Source organism: Crinia signifera, chromosome 6 (genome assembly GCF_055691185.1).
Source record: "Crinia signifera chromosome 6, ASM5569118v1, whole genome shotgun sequence".
Classification (NCBI taxonomy): Eukaryota; Metazoa; Chordata; class Amphibia; order Anura; family Myobatrachidae; genus Crinia; species Crinia signifera.
Window position 1 is genome coordinate 226,938,615 of NC_139222.1, and position 24,788 is coordinate 226,963,402.

Consider the following 24,788-nt stretch of genomic DNA (forward strand, 5'->3'; position numbering starts at 1 on the left):
ATGCATTTGTGTGTGTCGGCCATGTGTATGCATACTATATGCATTTGCGTGTCGGCAATGTGTATGTACACTCAGGGCAGCCGAGAGGAACTCTGGGCCACGGTAAAATTTTGGGGGCATGCTTAAGTGTGGGAGGTGTGGCCACCGCCCACGCTTATGCCACACCCCCAAAATATTTAGAGGGGGGGGGTTGAAAGAAAACTCTAAACTCAGCAGCAGCAGCGCACACACCTACCGAATGTGCTGTGCTGACAGCAGGCTCAGCATGAGCGCTCACGCTGTCAGTGAGACGCTTATGCTGAGCCTGCTGTCAGCACAGCGCATGCTGTAGAAGTGTGTGCTTCTGTTGCTGCCCGGGAGGGATGGAGGGGGAAGGGAGGTGTTTGACCATGGCCCCTGGCGGGCCCCTCCAGCAAGCCCGGGCCCGAGTAATTAGTACCCCCCCTCTCAGCTGCTCTGTGTACACTATGTGTGTGGATGTAAATTAGCGGCCCTCACATACTCTTAAATCACTGATATACACGGACCAGTGGAATATATCATTTAAGTCATATCTGAAGTTGGTTAATAAACCGAAACGTTATATACTGTGCTGGTCCGTGTATATCAGTGATTTAAGAGTACAGTATGTGAGTGCCGCCAATTTACAGCTACTATACAGTATATATATACACAGTCCGAATGGAACAGCACTCCTCAATGACAGCAAATCACCAGGTGCCATCCATAGGTACTCCTAGGCATCAGAGTTGCCATCACTTTTTCTGGTGGGCATGCATGAAAGTTGACATGCATCTGAACACACACTTGAAGGTCGACATGGGGTAAGGTTGACATGTCATTAGGTCGACAGATGCATTAGGTCAACATGGGCTAGGTCGATAGTCCAAAGGACGACATGCGTTTTTTATCTTGACTGTCGACACAGTCGACATGGACACCTTATCGGTGCACCGCTGCGCTTCGGGTGTGGTGCCTTGCTACACTATTCTATTCTTCCGTCATGCCCAAGTGGATGGCAGGGCATGAAATACCGCCAATCGACACATGTCAGCTCAAAAAGAGGTGACAAAATCCCTGTCGACCTTTTGACTGTCAACCTAGCCCATGTCGCCCTAATGACCTGTCGACCTAACCACATGTCGACCTTCAGGTGTGTTGACCTTGATGCATGGCGAACTTCAGTGGTTGACCCCAATGCTTGTCAACCTTCCTATTGTTGACCTAGTGACCATATCCCATGTGATTTCAGAAAGGGATTGTGCACTGTGCCTGTGTTTGGCTCCAGCAGTCTGAGAATATTCTGATTTATTATCAATCATGTTCTAAAGTGAAATTGTACTGTTTTTTCTATCACTCTTCCAGATTGGTGCGCACTGATTTGGTTTACACTGGCCAAATAATCCTGTCCCTGGACTTTATTATATTCTGCTTTCGTCTTATGCAGATCTTAATCTACAATGAATTTCTGGGTCCTAAGATTATCTTGCTTCGTCGGATGGTGAGATGTCTGAACATTTCCACCTACAGTGGCATTACAGTTTATTTATTATTTAACAATATTACCCACACAGATGCACGCCGCATAATGTAACTATTCTGTGGAAAAAAAAGTGCATGTTGTTATTTGGCCTGAAATGATTTGCATTTGAAATGTTGTCTACCATGTTATTTCCTTCTGGAACCCCTAACCATCCCCACCACCTCTCACCTTCCCGCCCTACTTTATACGGTAGTATTGTCCCTTAGGACAGGGGTTCCCAAACTTTTTTGAATCCGGCACCCTAGAGCATCAAAATATTTCCAAGGCACCCCTAGGCCAAATGCTTCTTATCGAGAAATTCAGAAAAAAAATATTAAATGAAGTGCATTGTGTTTATATGTCACAGTTATCTGGTGAGGGACAGGATTTGCTTCTGTTTGTCCACATATATTATGATTGGCAGCCACCAGGACTGGTTTTGCCTGGTACATTGACCATAAATAAAATGAATTGATCCTGGTCCACCAACCCAAGGCACCCCTGCAAGTGTCCTGAGGCACCCCAGGGTGCCTAGGCAAACAGTTTCAGAACCACTGCCTTAGGGCTTTATTCTGGTTGATTCGGTTGGATACGTATATTCGCCCCGCCATCCGTACGGATCGCTCACACCGTCCGAATGCAGTAAGACACCGACCGAACGGACTGCAAGTGGATTTTTCATGTGAACACCTCCTCCATCTCTGGGAACCTCCCCCATCATTCGATGGTCGCCGACCATCGAATGCTGGACCGAGTGGTCAGGCAGCACCGAGTGCTCCAGACCACTCGGGCATTTCTCCATGCAAAAGCAGGGATATGGGCGGGCAGCTACCATCCGGCTATGTCAGCTGTCCGCCCCCCACACGTTCGTCACGGCCGCATTACCATACGTACGCCCAGCATTTTCATGGGAACGCCCATGAAACGCGGGGGGGGGAACGCATATGGTAATGAGCCCAAACAGCCCTTCACGCCCCTCTCCACCCCCTGTTCGGATTGCTCCAACTGATCGTTTTCTGTACAGAATTCACGCCGTATTCGGACGTGTGCGGTGTTCGCAGATACGCCTCTGCACATGCACAAACACCAACTATCGGCCGTCCGTCCACATTCGGAGCCATCCGACTCAACCAGAATAACCCCGTTTGTCCGGGCTCCTTGTATTTGCAAAATTGGAAAAAAATACATGTTTAGATCCCATAAAATTCTGGATCTAGTGAATAACAGGAATGTTATATCGCTGGAAAGTTACAACTATGCACACTGGACAGTTGCGCTTTCAAATTCACACAGGGCCTGATTCCTGCTCACTAGGCTGCATATATATTTGCTGCCTAGCAAGTAGGTAAACCCTGCCGCCCAAATCCCCACGCTACATTGCAAGCGGATGTGTAGGCTTATACATCGGCTCTCATTCATCTGCACAAGAGAAATCATTTGATGGTTACTCACCATCGAATGATTTCTCCTCTGTTTGCAAAGAAAAGAAAGCCTATACTTTCACTACCATTAAAGAGTTTGGGGTCACTTAGAAATGTCCTTATTTTTTTAAAGAAAAGCACAGTTGATTATCTGGAGATCACATTTATGGGTTCGATTATACTCTCAAAATGGTCAGAACAAGGAAACTTTCATTCTTGTTCTTTGAAATGAAGGCTATTCCATGCAAGAAATTGCCAAGAAACTAAACATTTCCTACAATGGTGTGTACTACTCCCTTCAGAGAATAGCACAGACAGGCTCTAATCAGAATAGAAAAAGATGTGGGAAGCCCCAGTGCACAATTGTACAAGAAGATAAGTACATTAGAGTCTCTAGCTTGAGAAAATGATGCCTCACAGGTCCTCAAATGGCACCTTAATTAAATGCTACCCACAAAACACCAGTGTCAACATCAACAATGAAGAGGCAACTTCGGAATGCTGGCCTTCTAGGGATGCTGGCCTTCTGGACAGACGTATTGAAGTTTTGAGTGTTTGGATCACACAGAAGAACATTTGTGAGATGCAGAACAAGTGAAAAGATGCTGGAAGAGTGCCTGACGCCATCAGTCAAGTATGGTGGAGGTAATGTGGTGATCTGATGCTGCTTTGGTGCTTATAAAGTGGGAGATTTGTACACAGTAAAACAGATTTTGAATAAGGAAGGCTATCACTTCATTTTACAACGTCATGCCATACCCTCTGGACAGCACTTGGTTTGAGACAATTTCCTCCTCCAACAGGACAGTGAACCAAAGCACACCTCCAAACTGTCTGTAATGTAGTGGCCTGTGCAGTCATCAAATCTCAACCCCATTGAGCTGTTGTGGGAGCAGCTTGACAGTATGGTATGCAAGAAGTGCCCATCAAGCCAGTCCAACTTGTGGGAGTAGTAGTAGTAGTATGTTTATTTATAAGGCGCCGCAAAGTGTCCGCAGTGCCGTACATAGCAAACAAAAAAAAAAATTATAAGGTAACAAACAGGGTGTGTTGAAAAATACAGTATAAATAGGGGTATAGCTGGTAGAACTAAAATCAGCATCAGTTCAGAAGTAGGTGTCAAAATTGTCGAGGAGACTGAAGATGAAGTAGAGGAAGGGAAGAACAGGACAGGAGCACAGGTGAGGTAATGAGGTAGGGTGAGTACTTGAGGAAGGAGGACCCTACTCATAAGAGTTAACATACTAAAAATAGGTGGGTGGACCAACGAAATACAATAGGATAAGTAGGAACAGAGGGGAACGGAGGCAGAATAGGAGGATCAAAAGAAGTTAGGAGGAGGGATAGGCTAGTCGAAAAAAGTGGGTTTTGAGGGAGGTGCTTCAGGAAGCGTGGGGTGAAACTTCTCCAGATTTCCTCAACAAATTAACAGCTAGAATGCCAAAAGTTTGCAATGCTATAATTGCTGCCAAAGGAGCATTTGACAAAAGAAAAGTTTGAAGGTCAAAATTATTATTTCAAATAAAAATCATTATTTCTAACCTTGCCAATGTCTTGACTATATGTTCTATTACAACGGTAGGCAACTCTCCAGACCGCAAAGGACAGAAAAGCGGACCATCTCTAGAATGTAGATTAGTGCCGCGGCGCTGCAGAAGCATGAGCTGCAATAGCATGGCAGTCGGGCTTTAACGACGCAGAGAGGCTAGAGCAGGGGTGGGGAAATTTTTTTTGTACCAAGGGCCGTTTGTATGGGGAAAAAATCCTTCGGGGGCCATAAGTAAAAAAAATTCTTCCAAATTGTCCTGCTGCAGCCGTCCCATGCTCCAGTGGCTGCTGCTGAATAGGACTGACAGTCTCCGGCTGCTGTTGATTAAGAGGAATCTCACGAGAACTACCGACCTCTCACGAGAATTCGCCTGTACTTGACTCCCGGGAAAGCCGCCGGGTGGGTGGGAGGGCCACTCAGACCGGCTACGGGGGTTGCATACGGCCCGCGGGCCTGAGGTTCCCCACCCCTGGGCTAGAGCATCCATCTTCCTTCCCCCGCCATGGTGCCAATATTATGGCGATTGGTTAGATTAGTCACATGGGCTGACGTGGTGTCCCCAGAAGTGACCGATTTGGAGGCTGAGGCATTAAGAGGATACCAGTCCTTCATGCACCACAGCATGGAGGAGCCCCAAGGACCCAGCAAGCAGGGCTGGTGCCACCACTAGGCTGCTTTAGACTTTTGCCTGAGGGCTGTCGGCCACTGGATCTCCTGAGGGGTGTGAGCAGTGGGTGCCAGCTCTGTCCTTCCTCAAGGGGAAATCAAGCTACCCAGCAAAACAGGTTCATAGGTGTCTAATAAAGTTTTAAGCTTAAAGTTTTTTTGGGGGGCTGAAACTTATACAGTACTAAATGTTAAGGAATGTAGTATAGGATTTACCACCAATATAAAAAACTTGTTATTAATTACATTACAGATTTTTGATTTTGTGGTCCTTGACCAAAATAAGAAATATCTGGACTCCATTAAAAATTACTTGCCTACCCTTTTGCAACTCATTTGATAAATAAAGGGCAGTATACATGTAAAACACGAAATTGTCCGGGTGACCCCAAACTTTTGAACGGTAGTGTACTTCCCAACAAATTTGCGGGGGTGGGGAGGGGAGGGGGGTCCGGGCCGGTTCTGCTTATGTCATGTGACGTCATGCACCCACCCCAAGCAGTATACGCCAGCATTCGTAGGATTCCGCTCAGCGATTCCATGGGCACGTCCATTGTCTCTCAATTTGCGAATGCCCCGGTGAGTGAAAAACTCGCCAAAGGTGTTCGCTCTGGGGGTTTGCACATGCGCATGAGAACACCCCCACTATCAGATATGGGGCCCAATTTGAATCAGCCCCAGAGTTTGACTGTAGCTTTGAAGTTAGTCAGAACTTATGTATGTTCCATGTACTGTAATTAATCAGTGTTTGTTTTATTGATTTGCTTTATCTAGATAAAGGACATTTTCTTCTTCCTCTTACTTTTGGCTATTATTATTTTAGCCTACGGGGTTGCAAGGCAGGCAATTCTATATGTTAACGAAAGAAGGCCAAACTGGATTTTTTGGAATGTTTTCTATATTTCATACCTAACACTTTTTGCGCAGATTCCATCGGACGTGGACAGTAAGTCAGCTGGTACTATCTGTTTATGGCTGTGATATGATTGCATTGATGATAGTCTGTCCAGCTGTACATACGGCACACAAGATATATAGGACAATAATACAATTTTATTTTTCCACAGGTTCAAACTTTAACCATTCTGAGTGTTCCCAAACGGGCATTGATTCTGAACTGCCTAAATGTGTTTACAATGATGGCTCCGGCAACACTCTGTTTCCAGAATGGCTGATCATAATCTTAACATGTGTTCACATACTTCTCATCAACGTTCTTCTGCTCAATCTGTTGATTTCAATGTTCAAGTAAGAATAATTCTTCTGTGTTTTATCTGTTGTGAATCTCATATAGATTGTGTCTTTTACTCCCAATGGACATTGTGGAATCAGCATTAATCAAACAAATAGAATAGAAACCACTGCACACTTGGGGGCAGCAACAATAGTGATTATCTACACTGTGGGGCAGATGTATCAACAATTGTGCGTCTCTCCTTCCCCTCGCTCACTGTGTGACTGGGCTGCAGCCAATAAGAGCTTGCGGGCCGGCAGCAAATCAAACTGGTTTTGCAGTGTAAATGATTGCCTCTGTAGTGGCAGGCCATATTCTCTTTGGAGACTGACCACAACTTTACAATCGGCCCCCTACCACTGCATTCTCCCGGGGGGCCCTTCATACCTCAGTCCAACACTGATAGTACACTACAGTAATCAGTAGCACTTGCTGAACTTATGCATTGTACTGCACAAAAAGGATCTTAAAGCTTTATAGAGATGAGGCCCTTACTGAAAATATGCCTAGATTGGAAGAAAATCAAGAGTCTTAATTGATTCAGTCTCATAGTACAAAAACTGCTATCAATCTTTGCATGAGCTGTTTCCATGTTTTGAGAGGCATTGAAACTTTACATTATATCAAAAGGAATCTTGTCTTAGTGGAAGAAGCTGCACCCAAGTTTCATAATTCACAGCCATTTGGAGAGTGAGGAGAAATTGGGCCTAATTCAGACCAAACTATGCTGCACTGCAGGTGGGGCAAAGGTAACATGTGCACTGAGAGTGAGATTTGGGTATGGTGTCTGCAATCTGAATTCTAAATTGCAGTGTAAAAATAAACAGTCAGAATTTACCCTGCACAGACACAAAATAACTTAACCAAATCTAAGGGCCTTATTCTGGTTCACTCTTAGAGGCAAATTCCTTCTCAAATGGGCAAAACCATGTGCACTGCAGGTAATGCACAAGAGAAATCCTGGAGAAATCCTGGGCCCCGGTACAACAACTTCCTGGGGCCACCACAGATGGAGCTCCTCTGCGGACCTGTTGTTACGCCACTGCTTCCAAGGTGGATACAGGGACAAAAATGTACACTGTAATGTCTATTACACATGTCACACACCCATTACATATTATACCACATGCCATAATGCCCATTACACATTATTCCCCACACCGTCCAATAATGTATTGTCAAAGTTGCTAGATCTTTTTGGGTCTTTTGTATGTCATAAGGGATCATTAATAGTTAGTTTTTATATTCGTGTTTAGACCAGAATTTTTCAAGCACTGTGCTGTGGCACACTATTGTGCCTTGAGCTGTTCTCAAATTCAACTGTTTTTCATTGGTCTCTTGGTTTCATGTTAGGGCCAATATTTTTTTTGTAACCAGTGGAGACAAGTGTGATTGTTTTTTCATATGGGTGCCAATAGGTTTGTTTTTTTCCTGTGTGTGTGTGGGGGGGGGGGGGTGCAATGTGTTTTTGTTGGAAAAGGTTGAAAAACACTGGCTTGGACCCTCAACAAAACACTGAATAGCATTGGAATGCATTATAAGTAGATTTTTTTTGTTTATATATTTTCTCGGTACTTATGTACTAGCACGGCGCCCACGATATTTGGTCGCACACCATACAATCGCATCGCATGCATGCCATACACCCGATGCACTGCGATGCGATTTAAAATTGTATAAGCCCCCTATACGATGTTTAATTGTATAAGCATCCTAATGGGGGCTTACAATGTTAAATGCATGCCCACGCCACCCCAGTATGAACGTGAACCCCGCGAGGGGCGGCGGTACGCGTCCTCCGACCTTTTCATACCCCCACTATCCACGTCGGCGTGGAGTTGATTTTATATAGTGTGGCGAGCGCAGCGAGCCACCGAGCCCGAAGCGTGGCGAGCGCAGCGAGCCCCGCAAGGGGACGCGTAATACTTTACATGTGTACCACGTACCGCCGCCCCTCACGGGCTCGCTGCGCTCGCCACGCTTCGGGTTCATGTTCATAGTGGGGGTGGCATGGGGGTGCATTTAACATTGTAAGCCCCCATTAGGGTGCTTATAAAATTTAAAATTGTAGGGCATTGTATGCCATATACAATGCTATACAATTTTTACATTGTATGACATTGGGGGACATCTCGTTGCATCGCATCGCATACCATCGCATGCCTTATGGTCTGCGATGCGATGTACCATTTTCTCAATACTTCCATAGTTTTACTTCTGTTCTTAGCCTGACTAAGAATTCACTTACTAATTTTGTGAGTCCCAGTTTTATCACTATTATTTTTACTACTTAGGGAACACAGCTTATTACTGAGCTGCAGATATAGTAGTTGGGAATTACCAGGTGATAAATTAGTGCTTCATAGCCTGTAATCAGTTTGAGCCAGTGAAATGTGTTTTGGATCTGTATCTCCGCCAATGTTTTGGATCTGTATTTTTTTCCGAAACACCACCCTTCGGGGTTTCGTGTTTCGTTGTGTTTCGTGTTTTGGATCTGTTTTTTTTTTTTTTTAAACATAAAAATAAAACATAAAAATTGCTAAAATCGCACAATTTGTTTTTGTATTAACCTCAATAACATAAATTTCCACTCATTTCAAGTCTATCCTGAATACTTCACACCCAAAAATGTTGTTTTTAGGCCAAAAAGTTGCACAGAGGTAGCTGGATGACTATTCTTAATGACACCTTAAGTGGGTGGCACTGCAGCAGCAGACAGGATGGAAGTTTTAAAAACGTCCAAAAAATGCTCCAAAGAGCACATAATGCAAAGAAAATAGGCGCAAGATGGAATTGTCCTTGGGCCCTCCCACCTACACTTATTTTGCCTAAATAGGACATGCAACTATATTTAACAAACCAATCCTTTCAGTGGCAGAGTCTGCCACACGACTGTGGCTGAAATGATTGGTTTGTTTGGGCCCCCACAAAAATAGAAGCAAATCATCTCTCCCTGCCTCTACAGAGGCAAGATGTCGTAGTCATTCTCATCCTCCGATTCCTCACCCCCTTCAGTACCTACATCCTCCTGCTCACACATTATTAATTCGTCCCCACTGGAATCCACAATCACAGGTCCTTCTGTAGTCTCTGGAGGCAATTGCTGGTCTTTGTTGAAGAATTGATCATTCATTTTGATGAACATCATCTTCTCCACATTTCGGGGAAGCAACCTCCTACCTTGCCACTCCGTGTCGTAAATGGCATATTGGCAACCTTACATTTCTCCTCCAACGATTTACATTTATTTTTTATCTTCAACTTACTAAACTTTTACGACATTGATGGCATTTCATGTTCTATGTCATGACTAGTGGCAGCAACTAAAGCACTAGGAGGAAGTGGTTCTTGTTCTTTCACTATTTTATCCTCCAAATCTTTGTTCTCCATTATCTTTCTGGAGTTAAAAGAATATGCGGCACAGGAGAGTGTACCCCTAAACCACATACACACAGCAAAGCCTGTAAAAATTTGATGGATTAATAACACTCTTCTTTAGGGGTTATTTAAAAATTATTATATGCAGGTGGCACAGAAGAGTGTACCTCTAAACCACACACACACAGCAAAGCCTGAAAAAATTAGACAGAATAAAATAAATCTTTCATTTTTACAGTGTACACTGTACTGTCACTGGACTTATACAGCTGTACCACTGGACTTAAGGCAGTACCACTGGACTTAACAGCAGTATCAATGGACTTTAATGTCAGTGCCACTAGATTTATGCAACAGTACCAATGGACTTTAACAGCAGTATTACCAGACTTATGCAACAGTACCAATGGACTTTAGACTAGCTTGAAGATGGTGCCCGGCCGCCCGCCCCTTTAAAGGGTCCGGATCTCACGAGATCTGATGGCGGGATCTCATGAGCTCCAGGGACCTGCGCTCCGAGCCTGGGCCTGAATTCCTGAACAGACTCGGAGAGCGGGGTGTCCAGATTCCCCCAATCCGAACCCGCTCATCACTAATTCAGAGTAGCACAAACCAGTCATGGATTTGCCAGCACTGTACTTGTTGCCTCCGGAAGGGGGGCTGTCAGGTTGATACAGCAAGCTGTGGTGCAGGACAGTGTGATGCAAAATAGGGGGCAGGGTGGAGGTGTGACATGACATATTAGGCTGTACATGGCAGTGACGTACGGTGGTGGTTGTGTACAGACAGGCACTGTCACAGCCACCACCCCCCCCCCTTCCCCGGCCACCGCCGACCACCCCCCTCCCCTGGCCACCGTGGGGCACGGGGAGGTTCTCCCCCCGGCTGCCAATCCCTCGCCTTGGACTACCTGCTCTTGCTGCTTCAGGGCTCCACCATGCTGCTACAGCACCCCCATCCACCACAGACACCCCACAGCCGTCGACAACGACCCCCCCCCAACCCCAACCACTGATGCAGTAGAAGGGGAGAGTGGGATAAAAGAGGAACTTCTAGAAACTTAATTAACAGGAGTTGCTGTGATTGGAAAGCAGCTGGATCTGCTGTCCAATCGGAGCAGCCCCTGTCAATTAAACACTTCTAGTGCCTCTTTTGCCATTTTTTTAATGGGCTTTTTTAGCCCACAGTTTTGTCCCGCCCCTTTATGCTTGTTTGGGAGGCAAACTTATCGGTGCCTCCAAAACTAATTTAAATGGCGCAAATTACTAAAATAATGAAAATATGTGTCATAAGTATTCTTTGTATTAATATTCTTTGTATTATTTTAAACAAAATACAGGGGAAGCACTGCCTCCCCTGACTGCACTTCCTTGGTGCAAGAGACATGGTGGATGTGATGAAACCATTGTGGCTACTCACCCTGCTATACAATGCACAGTTGACCAGAATTGCATAGTGATAAAACAATTCAGTATAAATCACATCATCAATCACCCATACTCTTCCTTTCACTTGGTAAGTGAGTGGCTGGGTGGCAAGTTGCTGCTGACACTAGAAGGCTTGCCCCCTCTTCCATGTGGCCGTGAGTGCCACCCTATTTTCAGGAGCTTCCGGACTGTTCCAGGAGGGCAGGAAAATATGCATCACTATCAGTGCCCATGTGCAGTAGCCCTGTACTTGGCAAATAGATATAACCCACACTTCTGCATACTATTCCATGACAGAATGGGTGTGGAAGAATGGGTGTGGATTATTAGGTCGACAGTGTCTAAGGTGATAATCAACAAGTTGTCCACTATTGATCCACATGGAATAGGTCATAGACACATAGAATTTGATGGCAGATAAGAACCACTTGGCCCATCTAGTCTGCCCCTTTTTTAAACATGTTACCTCAAACCATATTTGATCCTTATTTTTATGTAAGAATATCAATATGCCTATCCCAAGCATGTTTAAATTGTACTACTGTATTTGCCTCTACCACCTCTGATGGGAGACTATTCCTCTTATCTACTACTCTTTCTGTGAAGTAATTATTCCTCAAATTTCCCCTGAATCTTCCTCCCTCTAGTTTCAGTGCATGTCCTCATGTTCTGTTGCTCCTCTTCCTGTGAAGAATGTCTCCTACCTTTACCTTGTTAAAACCCTTGATATATTTGAAAGTTTCGATCATGTCCCCCCTTTCCCTTCTCTGCGCTAAAGTATACATATTAAGATCTTTTAGTCTTTCCTGGTATGGTTTGTGATGTAGGCCATGCACCATTTTAGTTGCCCTTCTTTGTACAGTCTCTAATGTATTTGTATCCTTCTGGAGATATGGCCTCCAGAACTGAACACAGTACTCAAGATGAGGTCGTACCAATGACCTATACAGTGGCATTATTACTTATTTCTTTCTACTGCTGATACCGTGCAGTGCTTAAAGTGGTCCAAGGGAGATGGTGGAACTCACCCCTCTCCACCCGCCCTTGCGGGCCACACTCATAGCACCTCCCACCTGGAATAAGCCACGCCCCTAATGCCACCCTTACATGGTACCAAGGGTATTCAGTGGTGGGCATAAAACATAAAGGCCTACACAGTGACCTAGTATGCCTCACAAATCAAGCCCAAACAATGACAGGCTACTGAAATCATTATATACTATCTATCTGTAATGCCAATTGCACATTATGCCGCACACCGTGATGCCAATTACACATTACACCCCATACCGTGATGCTAATTACACAATATGCCGCACACCGTGATGCCCATTACACATTATGCCGCACACCGTGATGCCCATTACACCCCACACTATGATGGCAATTACACAATACTCCCCACACCGTAATGCCCATTACACATTACTACCCACACCTTGATGCCCATTATGCTGCACAACATGATGCCCATTACACATATGCCCCCACAGTGCCAGATACATATGTCCCCACAGTGCTAGGTATGCCCCCACAGTGCCAGTAATACCCTCACAGTGCCAGATATGCCCCCACAGTGCCAGATATGCCCCCGCAGTGCCAGGCATGCCCCCACAGTGCCAGTCATACCCCCAAAGTGCCAGATATGCCCCTATAGTGCAAGCACGTATATGCCCCTATAGTGCAAGCACGTATATGCCCCCAGAGTGCCAGACACATATATGCCCCCAGAGTGCCAGAAACATATATGCCTCCACAGTGCCAGTTATGCCGCCACAGTGCCAGACACAGATCTGCACCCATAGTGCCAGATATACCTCCACAGTGTCAGATATGCCTCCACAGTGCCAGATATGCCCCCACAGTGCTAGACACATATATGCCCCCACAGTGCCAGACACAGATATGCCCCCACAGTGCCAGACACAGATATGCCCCCACAGTGCCAGACACAGATATGCCCCCATAGTGCCAGACACAGATATGCCCCCATAGTGCCAGATATTCCCCCACAGTGCCAGCCTGGTATGCCCCTATAGTGCAATAAACACATATGCCAACAATATGTAAAATAATATCCCAGCAGCAGCACAGCTCACCGTTGTTGTTGCTGCTGCTGTCGGGGAGTGAAGAGTACATGTCATCCTCGAGTGCTGACTGGCTCCTCGTCCTCCACTGCTGCTTCCCTTCAGAGGGGAGCGCTTAACCCGTCTCTTCTTCCCCTTGCCATCAGCCGCCCAATCATCCCTTGCGGGCTGGCTCCTGATTGGCTGCCGTCCCGTGAGCTCTGATTGGCTGGGGGTCTGGCAGCCAATCAGGAGCCAGTCCACAAGCTCTGATTGACTGACGGCTGCCCAGTCACATGGAGAAAGCAGGCAGAGGTGCTACTGCTACACTGCGGGCTGGCTCCTGATTGGCTGCCGTCCCGTGAGCTCTGATTGGCTGGGGGTCTGGCAGCCAATCAGGAGCCAGTCCACAAGCTTTGCCCAGTCACATGGAGAAAGCAGGCAGAGGTGCTACTGCTACACTGTGTACGGATGGCGGCTGGTAGGGTAGCCGTACACAGTGTGCTACTGCGGAGGCAGGGGGATGCTAGGTGTGTTCCGGGGGCTGAGCTCTAATATGAGCCAGCCTGCTGCAGGAAATGTAAATATAATTGTGGCCATGCACGGTGGGTGGAAGAAGGCAGAATTGAGTTCCGGCTTCAATTACAACTGCCGGAACTCAGTTCCGCCCCGTTCCGGCCCACTTTAACCCCTGCTGATACCTCTCCCTATGCAACCAAGCATCTGACACATGAAAAAGTTTGACATAGTCTAGGTCGACATAGACAAAAACTCAACACAAGCAAAAGATCAACATGGATATTTTCGACACAGTGAACATATCTACAAAATTGTTTGCAAATTTAGGTTTCTATGTTGACATCTGTCAACATGGTCACTGTATTAGTGTACCGCGTTCCATGGCATGGCTTGCTGCGCTCGCCATGCTTTGGGCACGGTGCCTCATTGCACTTGGTACCCTATTATATTCTCCTTATATGCCCACTTGGATCGTGAAGTAAGAACAAGTTGGTTTTTAAAAAAAAATCATGGAAAAACTTGTTGACCTTTTTCTGTGTTGTCCATTTTTCATGTGACCAACAGTGGTCGACTTATTGACTATTCACCCATCAACTGAAAACACACAGTCTCAGCCAGATGCATCAAGAGTGATAAACAATCAGCCAATCAGCTCCTACCTGTCATGTTACATATTGGATTTGAAAAATGACAGGTAGGAGCTGATTGGCTGGTTGTTTATCACTCTCCACTTTATCACTGGCCCTCTATACAGTATGTTACTGAAGTTTCCATGCACTCAGCACCAAATGGATGTGTACTGTACACAGTAACACCACATAACCAATAGTTGTCAGAAGCTTGGACGCTTTTGCAGTACAAAAAATTACAAGATTCATATGTGTGCATCTCTGAATTGTCCTTTTACTACTATCTTATCTTCACAAAACCGTAAATACAGTAGCGATTAAAGTTTGTAAAACCTAAAATATTTCTGAGATTCTGTATATACTGTACGGAACTTTAAATGTGTTTAAAGTCGTTAGGTCATAACAATGGATAAGGATATACAGTAAGGACATGATGGGAGCCCACTGTACAAAATTGTTAAGGACTTGCTACAGTATCTTTTATAAGGTTATTATATGGTTAGATTACCCATTACAAGGATATTGTCTGTAAGGAAAGAATAATGACGCAATGCCCTCAGATCTTAATATAAGGTGCAGTCACACGTGCGATACTGTAGGTACTTTCAATTTTGACTATATAGTCAAAATCAGAAGAAAAGTTAGTACATATCGCACGTGTTTATACAGCTTGCGATGCCAAAAAATAGACTGCGCAGGCAGGTCAATTTGGACTATATTGTATACAATCTAGTATTCTAATATAGTCAAAATCGCACAGAAATCTTGTAAAAACGGGTGGTTCTGGGGAATTAAAGGAAGAGCGCATAGTCAAACTCAGCCATAGACAAAATAACACCGTGGGCATGCACCTTTACTCTAGACACAGATCATTGTGCAGATTTTATATTGAGAAGAACATACTGGAATTTCAATGTTTGTAATTTTTCCTTTCTTCCTGTCCCAGTAACACATTTCAAACTGTTCAGAATACATCAAACCAGATCTGGAAGTTCTATAAGTTTAGCCTGCTGAAAGAATACAATGGACGCCAGGTTCTTCCACCACCATTCAGCCTGTTTTCCCATTTGTACAATTTCCTGGATTATGTCAAATGCAATCATTTAAAGGGCTACCAAAAATTAAGTGAGTATAACAGTGCCATTAGCATGGGATCAAGCATAGGTGTAAACTCTGCAATAATCAGATTGTCCTTACAGGGCTCACACTAAGTAAGGAGGAGGAGACAGATCTGCTGTCCTGGGAATCTCACATGAAGGACACATACTTGCAGCAACAGAAAAGCCAAGAATATCTGCAGGAAACAGCCAAAAGGTAAAATACCTGATGTTTAGGATTCCTAATGATTATGGGGGAGATTCTCTAAGAATCTCCGCCCCCCCTTCGCCGCCCATCGCATATTTAATTATCGCATATGCTGTAACATATGCGATAATTAAGGCAAAGGACAGCTCTTGCGTTAAGAGCTGTCCTTTGCGGTGAGAGTCGCCGGGTCCCAGCAGGTCCCGGCGGCTCTCCCCTCCCTCCCACACCCGGCGCTGCTGCTGCTGTGCCGGGCTCTCCTCCTCCCTGCACCCGGAAGAGGATCAGTGCAGGGAGGAGGTCACAGGTCCGGGCAGCACTGCGCTGTGCTGTTCGGACACAGGTGAGGGGGGAGGGGGTGATGCGGGGCGGCGGGGGGTCGGCGCAGGGCGGCGGAGGGTTGCGATAGAAGCCCATTGGCTTCTATGGGGCATCGCCAGATTTTTCTGGCGATGCCCCCCGCCACGGTAACCCCGCGTCCCAAAATACAGCATCCCAAAATGCAGTAAAAACCCCGGTAACAGGGTTTTTACCGCATTTTTAGCTTAGAGAATCTCCCCCAATATGTTGCAAAGGTAAGAAGGAAATGTGTTCTTATACTGACACTAGTATACAGCTCTCTGGGGATGATAAATGCATCCAGTGCCGTTTTTACCGGTAGGCGAGCCGTACAATCACATGCAGCACCTTTCGGTATACAATCACTGGGTCAACAAGCATTAGGTGGAAACCACAAGGTCGACATGTATGAAGGTCAAAATGCCTGAATGTTGACATGGGGTTGGGTCAACAGGGTCATTGGGTTGACACAAGCATTAGGTCAACATGGAATGTCACCAGTCAAAAGGTCGACATGGGGTTTTTCACTTGTTTTCACACCCTGATGTATCATGGGTATTGATTAAGAAATCCAACATAAAATTTGGATCCCAAAGGAAACTTTTTCTCCCAGATCCAAAAATCCAAACCAAATGACTTTACTTGCCTTACGTTTTACGTAACGGCAAAAACGCATGTTTTTGGAATAGTATTAAAACCACTAGGTTCAATCAACATTAGGGATTTTTTGAGGTGATTAACAAAGGTATACTTTACTACCACAAAGAATGTTGAGCCAACAATCTCATTATTTTACCGTAGTGTCAGCAGAATGTGAGTAATACTTTTCAGAATTTCCTTGGATAGTAGTCACAGTACTTGTGTAGTTTCATGGCGGCAGGCTACGCCACGTTTTCAGCATAGGCTAAGCTACGTTGTCAGCGTAGCCCACAGGCTGTCTAGCGTAGTCAGCGTAGTGTCCCCGCGGCAGCCCTGCGTAGCCAGCGTAGTGTCCCCGTCAGCCAGCATAGTCACCGTACTGTCCCCGGGAGCTGCAGCTCTGTCCCTGGCAAGCCTAGTGAGCGCTTCTCACACAGCGCCAGTAACCACCAGATCCCCCTATATAGACCATTAAATATATCCCCAGCATGTACTCCTCTCCTGCACATAGACCATTCACTTCATCCCCAGACTGTACTCCTCTCCTGCATGCAGACCAGGCATGACCCTATAGCAGTGTGACAAATATAGGTGATATTGCCAAATGCTCTCCTCGTCCATCTAATACCCAGACCTCACACCCTGATGTCAGCCTGTAGGGTATTGGATAGATGCCTGTTGGACTGATGGGTAGGCTATATGGAGCAGCAGGAAATGGATTACAATGCCCTATGGCAGGGCCAGACTGGCCATCTGGCACTTCTGGCAAATGCCAGATGTTTTACACCAGTGGGGACACTTCACCTCCCAATTGGCGCACAGAGAGAGCCGTTGGACTCGCTGCGGGTCCAGCAGCTCTCTGTGCATGGATTGGGTCCATGAGAGAGGGGGGCATCAGATGCGGCTATTCCCCTCTCTCCTAACTTTGCGTGCATGCATAAATGCCAGGGACTGTGGTCAGTTTTTGTTTTTTTCTTTGCTATGAGGCATAAGACGAGTTGGTGTTCCAGGTTCTTTTCAAATTATTTATGGTCAATGCAATAAGCAGAACCAGTACTTGTGGCTTCCATCGAGAAAATTGTGGACAAACAGAAGTGAAACCTGTCCCTCACCAGATAAATAAACCTACAAATAACATATAAACACAATTTACTTTTACAATAACTTTATATTTTTTTCTGAATTTCTCAATAAGAAACCTTTGGCCTAGGGGTGCAAATATCTGATACTCTAGGTAGGGTGCCGTGATTAGAAAAAAATTGGCAGTGAGTCCTCTAGGTCCTCAACTGTTTTTTTTTTTAGTTTTAATTGATTTTCCAATCACTCCCCTAGTCACATGGGCTCCTTCAGTGTTGTAGTGTCATTAACTTTATTAAACAACATACATTACCAACTAACATTGTCTAATACATGACTCATTAATCTTCCCATATACACACACACACATATAAAATATATATAAATATATATATATATATATATATATATATATATACACATACATACATACATACATACATACACATAAATATTACAGTATCATGCTATCACTATACAACATTTTAAGGTACTTGTGTATTATCTGGGTGCCCGATTTTATCATTGCATGCCACTACTTAAGGCATGCAATGCGATTTTTCATTGTAAAGACCCGATTTTTAATCGTATAGTCACCCATGGGTGATTTCATACCCCCACTATCCAACTACGCATGGAGTTGATTTTATATAGTGTGGCAAGCGCAGCGAGCCACCGAGCCCGAAGCGTGGCGAGCGGACGCTGATTACTTTACATGTATTCTGCGTCCGCTCGCCTTGCTTCGGGCTCGGTGGCTCGCTGCGCTTGCCACACTATATAATATCAACTCCATGCGTAGTTGGATAGTGGGGGTATGAAATCACCCATGGGTGACTATACAATTAAAAATTGGGTTTTTACAATGAAAAATTGCATCGCATGAATTGTATGCCACTATATTGCATGCGATGCGATGAAAAAATCGGACGCCCAGATATTACACAAGTACCCATTTTAATAATGAATATAATCTGTTTTATTGTTACGTGTGTGTGAGTTTACACACTTGTTTACCTCTTCATAAATACAAAAGTTCTTCTACTTTGCTCAGCAGGGCCGGCTCCAGGCCTAATAGAGCCCTGGGCCTGCCAGCTTGTGACACTAGTGCTGAGGGTTGCCTAGAAACACGGTAGTGCACAGTTTCTCTAATTCGGTCCTCAGGAACCCACACGGTGCATGTTTTGTACTTCTCACAGAATCACAAGTGAAATAATTAGCTCTACTTGTGGATCTTTTAAAATGTGTCAATGAGTAATTAATGCACCTGTGCACCTGCTGGGTTACCTGAAAAACATGAACTCTGTAGGGTCCTGAGGACCAAGTTTGAGAACCCCTGCAGTAGTGTATTATTGTATCTACTCATTCTGTTACTTTGTTTGTCTTTTGCAATTGCTAATTTCTGAATTTCTGTCCGTCATTTAGTGTGTCCACGATGCTGTATCTGTTAAACATTGAGAAAAGGGGCGGAGACCACCCGCTGCATGGCCTCATGCCAGCGATGAAGGAGTGGATGGAAAAATGGTTCAGTGTTTAACACATTCAACTATTAAAGCAGCTACAAGAAATATGTGTTCAGCCATCTTACAGTCTATATTTTTTTTATTTCGCATTATACTCCTCAGGGTGGGTGGTGGTTATGTACAACTCTTCTCCAGTCTTACTAAAGAAACGGATATACATTATCATTACTGGTAATATAGCCATAGAACAAGGACAAGACATAATAAGCAAATGTAAAAATATTAGTGCTAAAATACATGGAAATAAAGAAATGGGTATAAAGTCATGGGGAGTGGGACATTTCTGGCCAGCCAGATCACTGTTCATCTGTCCTGCCACTTTCAGGCAGCGCACCAATCCCAAACCTGTTTCCGCAACAAGACGTTACAGCATACACCATGACAAGTTAGCGCTGAATTTCAGCTGCTGATGTGCCCTTGACCGGATGAAATTTGATCCCATGTTTTTGCCATCCCCACCAGCCCTGCCATCTTACACATGTTTTTGGGACAGTGTGGCTGATATGAGAGCATGAGGCGCAGTCTAATGGCTTTCAGAGGAAACAATGGTCTACTTGCTCTGGTCTGGCAGGAAATTAGAATCAAACACAGCTCCTGTTATCTTATTCACTGATCAACCCTCATTTAATAATCATGGGCATGCATGAGCTAAGCTGAGTCAAGGTGGTGTACATAAGTAAGGAATGAGCGATTTGGAGAATTCTGAAATAAGTGAATTTTGGAGTTTCAAAGTTTAACCGAGTCATGGCCTGATTTCTCCTTAATTTTTCTCCAAATGTTGGCTCTTGTGTGCTGTGTGATTACAGGTGCCATATAGTATAGGAGTGCACATTGTAAGGGTTGTAGGGATGCCAATCCTGCGTCATTTTTTCAATCCAGGGATCTGGGATTGAAAAATGCTGACATTTACAGTACTTACATACAGTACTTGGTGCATTGGGCAGTGTGGCTGTGGAGCACGCCAGACAGAGAAGCCTGTGAGCGGGGTGGGTGGTGCGGGGGTGCCGCACTGAGAGGCTGGGCCAGTGGCAGAAGAGCAAGCAGGGCAGGTGGTGTGGGGGTGCGGCCTGTGCAGCATGACCTTTAGCATAACTTCACACTGCTGGGTCGGGATTAACCGGGCAGCGTTTGAGCGAGTGCTCAGACGTTGCCTGGCATTAGATTGCGCATACCGGGATATTGAAATCCCGGCAATATTGCGACCAAATCCCGAGATTGGCCACCCTAGCAGTATCTGTGCTGCACTAGTGGTCTTTGGAGAGAGTTGTGGGTGGTTGGAGTGGGTGGAAAAGAAAGCATGGAAAAGAAAGCATGCTTACCCTGTGTGTCTGTGAGGGTCAGACACTACAGTAAGCAATGTGTAATACAGCCTCCTCCTGCATACATTTACTTGAAAGTGGGCTGCACTTACAAATGTATTTAACAGTGGTATATACTGTATCTACAGTATATATTCTGTATGAGGGCAAAGACAGCACTGGGATTTCAAGGTTAGCTGATCAAAAATCTACAGTAGTTTGCTCAGTGCTATGTCTTAAGGCCGCATCCACTAGCATGAGTTACATTGTCAACTCATCTGGCAGCTCCCGGGTGGCTCAACTGCATATGATAAATCATATATGGTCCTTTTGTATTCAATGTATAGTATGTGACCCTATTCTTGGCTGCGTAAGGAGTTACATATTAATGGGAGCCTTGACGATCTGCAACTCAGATTCGGGAACGCACCTTGGATAGGAGACAGATGAAAATGCATGTGATATTGTCACTTTTCATCTGATCCTTCATTCCAGAAACTCAGAATCGGATAAAAAGTGGCCAAATCACACTAGTGGATGAGGGTCTTTATTACACCAAAAAGCATAATTTTTATAAACTACATGTCAGAAGCAGATAAATGGACAGACACTATAAATCAGTGTTTTTCAACCACTATGCCGTGGCACACTAGTGCCTTGAGTTGTTCTCAAGTGTGCCCCCAGATCTAAAGATGCCCAAACTAGTTTACAGCCACCACCAGTTCAAGTGTTATTTACTGGTCTCTTCTTTTCATTAATAGGGCCAATGGATTTTATTTGTGTTACCTGTGGGGACCAGTGTGATTGTTTTTTATATGGGGGGCAATAGGTTTGTTTTTTTCCTGTGGGGGAGAATGTGTTTTGCCCTGTGGGGATCTCATGGTGTGCCTTGGCAATTTTAAAATTTTATTTAGTGTGCCGCAAGGTAAAAAGGTTGAAAATCACTGCTATAGATACTATAGCAGTCTGAACAGACTCATCCTACTTGTGTTTGAGAGTCTGAGCTTCACTCACTGTGTACACACTTGAAAGGTATCTATCTTGTGCAGTAGAGGCAGAGACAGTATTGTGATTGCAAGCTTAGCTGACAAAAAAAGTGCAGTATCTGGGTGACAATGGGTTCAATGATTTCCTTAAACTATGGGTCATATACTGTAGTTACTTCCAGCTCCTACAGGTTCTCATGAGTGATCTAGGTTAGAGCTATGTTTAGAGATGTCTTTAATATATAACTTAAGATCTATTACTATTTTCCAACACATTCTTGGTTTGTGACTGTGCTTTGCATAGAGCCAAAATATATTTTATGAATTGTATCTCAGGACCACTTTCTCTACCCTTTATCTTCCAATGATTGGCCTTCTTTCCTTACTTCTTCATCTTTTTCAGTTATTTTTCTCTCTCATTTTGTTTTCCTTTGCCTTTTTTATTGGTATTACTGTATGTGTTTATTTTTACCGATGTTGAATACATTTTTTTAATGTGTCCTACTATATTCTGGACCTTGGTTGTACTTGGTTGTCATTTGGACATAATTTTCTGTATTCATGCTGTTACAATAAAAATGATTAATAAAAAGTCCTCAAGTCATTTTAATTCAAATTAGATATGTCAAAAGATATTGTGTGTTTGGCTTTGTCAAAAAAGACGTTTTTTTTTTTTTTTTTTTCAATTTTTTTTATTGAAACTGCACAGTAAAAGGTAAGTCTCTTATTTGTCTTTATCTCATTGTACAGTCACTTGGTGTGATGGCAGGTAGAGGTTCATGTAGAGTAGCTTTACTCATGTCCTGGTGTAAATCAATCATGAATCAGTCTATAGTTGAAAAGGAGCATCCCAGTACTGGTGCTGTCTGTCATAGTACTAATCCCATATTTATTTGGCAAGGAAAGGATCAAACCATGGCATTTACTTGTGAGCTTTGGTTCTGCAACAGCTTTTTTTATATACTAGAATGTGTATTGTTAAAGCTAGAACCCAACACAGTCATGTACCACTCATGTACCAACTTTTCGCTCTTTAGCCTAGATGTGTCACCAACAGAACAGGCAAATCTGTTCACAAAAAGAACTAAAGGAGGCCATGCATCAGAACGACCTGCAAACAACATGGTCATATGCAGGTCAAATGAACAATCGGATGTGCTTTAAAAGAACATACAATCTACTTATGACCACAAACAAAAATGACTGATCATATGTGCAGTACGTATGATCAGTGGAGCGACCTCTCGAATCTGTAGGAGTGTGCATTGTAACGATATACCTCACGATGTGCACACGATTGATTGTAATCGTGTGCAAAATCGTTAATTCTGACCTAATATCGTTCAGGTGTATTGCCAACTTTAGGCTGAAAATCTAATTGTGTCTTCACAAAATCCACAGATTCTGAAGTAAGTATAAGTGGTATGTGTGAGACTAACATTTCTAATTCTGACACTGCCATCCAAGAGAAACCTCCTTCCACCAATTCTGAACCTTCTGGAAATGTGAGGATTAGTAGTAGAAAAAGTAATGATGATGATGAAGGTTTAGACATAGCAGTTGAGTGTTACTCACCGAAGGAGGTCTGGCCGGGTCCCCATTGTGTGGCGGCTTCTGACGCATCCATCTCCCTGCAGCAGCATCTCCTGGGCCCATTGCTCGGCAACCAGGAATGCCGGGTAATGGCACATCCAGAGTACTCCTTCCGCGGCAGTGGGGGACACCGGCGGACGCAATGCTTCTTCCACTGCAGGACTTGCCAGGCTACGGGTGGCACTGGATGAGCGTTCCCAGCTGTAGTCAAGGGTAATCAAATGCCGCTGGGCTGGGCTGGCTGCTCCCTCGCTTTATGGCCGATTAGCCATTTTATTATGGAGTCAGGCCAGCACAACCCCGCCGGTGATAGCTTCTGGTCATGGCTTTTCTGGTTCCTTCTTTCTAGACAGTCCATTTGACTGTCCTGGTCTGAATTAGTTTTGTGCTGTAGACTTGGTTTCCATTTTGTTTCAGTATTTGAGTATCCTTTATTGCTGGACAGTTTTGCTCTATTGCATAGGGCTCTCCACCCTTGTTCATATATCTCTGGATTATCCAGACTGCGCTGCAGTATTGCACTATTCCTTGTTCTTAAACCTTTAGGGTGGCTATACCTAAACTGCATTATTCTCTACTTTTCTTGTGGTGTTATATTGTGCTTTCACGTGGTGTCATTTTGTTATGTGTGCGACTAGGTCGCCTATGGTTTGCGATTAGATTATTTGCGCTATTAGTTCCCTCTCTATCTTGTTTATTGCATACATGCCATTATTTTTCTTATCCTGTTAGGTAGGTACTTTAGCTAGTTTCTCCTCTTGTCTTTTTCATCAGGATCTCTGGCACTTTGTCCCAAGTAAGACCTGGTGGCACCGGTGTTGGGGCAGAGTTAATTTGCCCTTTCAGACGTGGCTATTACAGGTGAAGACCTAGCCTTGCCAGTAATCTTTTGGGAGGTACAACAGAACAACAGCCATGGCATGGGGTTCACTCCCTAATTGTGACTGTGCAATTTTGAAAATTGTAAACATGCAACAGTATGAGGGGGATAATTGTGTATATGACTCTAATTAGGATTTTAATAATGAATGTGTCAGAAAAGAATACATTTATAAAAATCAGGGGGAAGATGTTTGTGTTGAAGTAAGTCAGCAAACAATGGCAGCTACTTTATGGCCGGAAAAATTAGCTAACAAGACACCTCATCCGTATGGAAATATTGTTCCCAAATCCTGACAACATTTGTCAAGGCATCTGTGGCAAAGTTAGTAGAGGAGCTAACTATCTAAATCATCAGTTCAGCATCAGATACTAGCAGCCTGGATGCACTCTCCACCACCAACATGGCCATCATCAACCACCTTAATAGTGATCAGCAGTAGTCCTCTTGCATCCAAATTACAAAGGCAAACTGACTCCCCTAATGCAATAAACAATTACCTTCTTAGTCTCCTTTTGTCTAACAAGATACATTGCTTTAACTTCATTTTTTTGCATCTGCTTATACGTTCTAAAAAATCATCAATTTCATGCCTCAATTGACATCAAGGTGGTATATTTAGTGATTCTATAAGTATACCATTCCACACTTTATGGATGAAGCACATAGGGGTTTATTTACTAAGAGTTCTGCATTATTTCAGATGGGATGTTGCCATGGATAACCAATCAGAACCAACTTTT

General features: G+C 44.3%; 1 protein-coding gene across 1 annotated transcript in view; it reads left to right on the forward strand.

Moving 5' to 3' along the window:
- LOC146009715 (transient receptor potential cation channel subfamily M member 2-like) overlaps positions 1-24,788 on the forward strand; it is a 178,130-nt gene that overhangs the window by 147,906 nt on the left and 5,436 nt on the right. Inside the window, exons 18-22 of the mRNA XM_083150173.1 lie at positions 1,366-1,501; positions 5,933-6,104; positions 6,226-6,406; positions 15,358-15,540; positions 15,624-15,725. Coding sequence (XP_083006299.1) covers positions 1,366-1,501; positions 5,933-6,104; positions 6,226-6,406; positions 15,358-15,540; positions 15,624-15,725 — 774 coding nt within the window. The remainder of the gene's footprint in view (positions 1-1,365; positions 1,502-5,932; positions 6,105-6,225; positions 6,407-15,357; positions 15,541-15,623; positions 15,726-24,788) is intronic.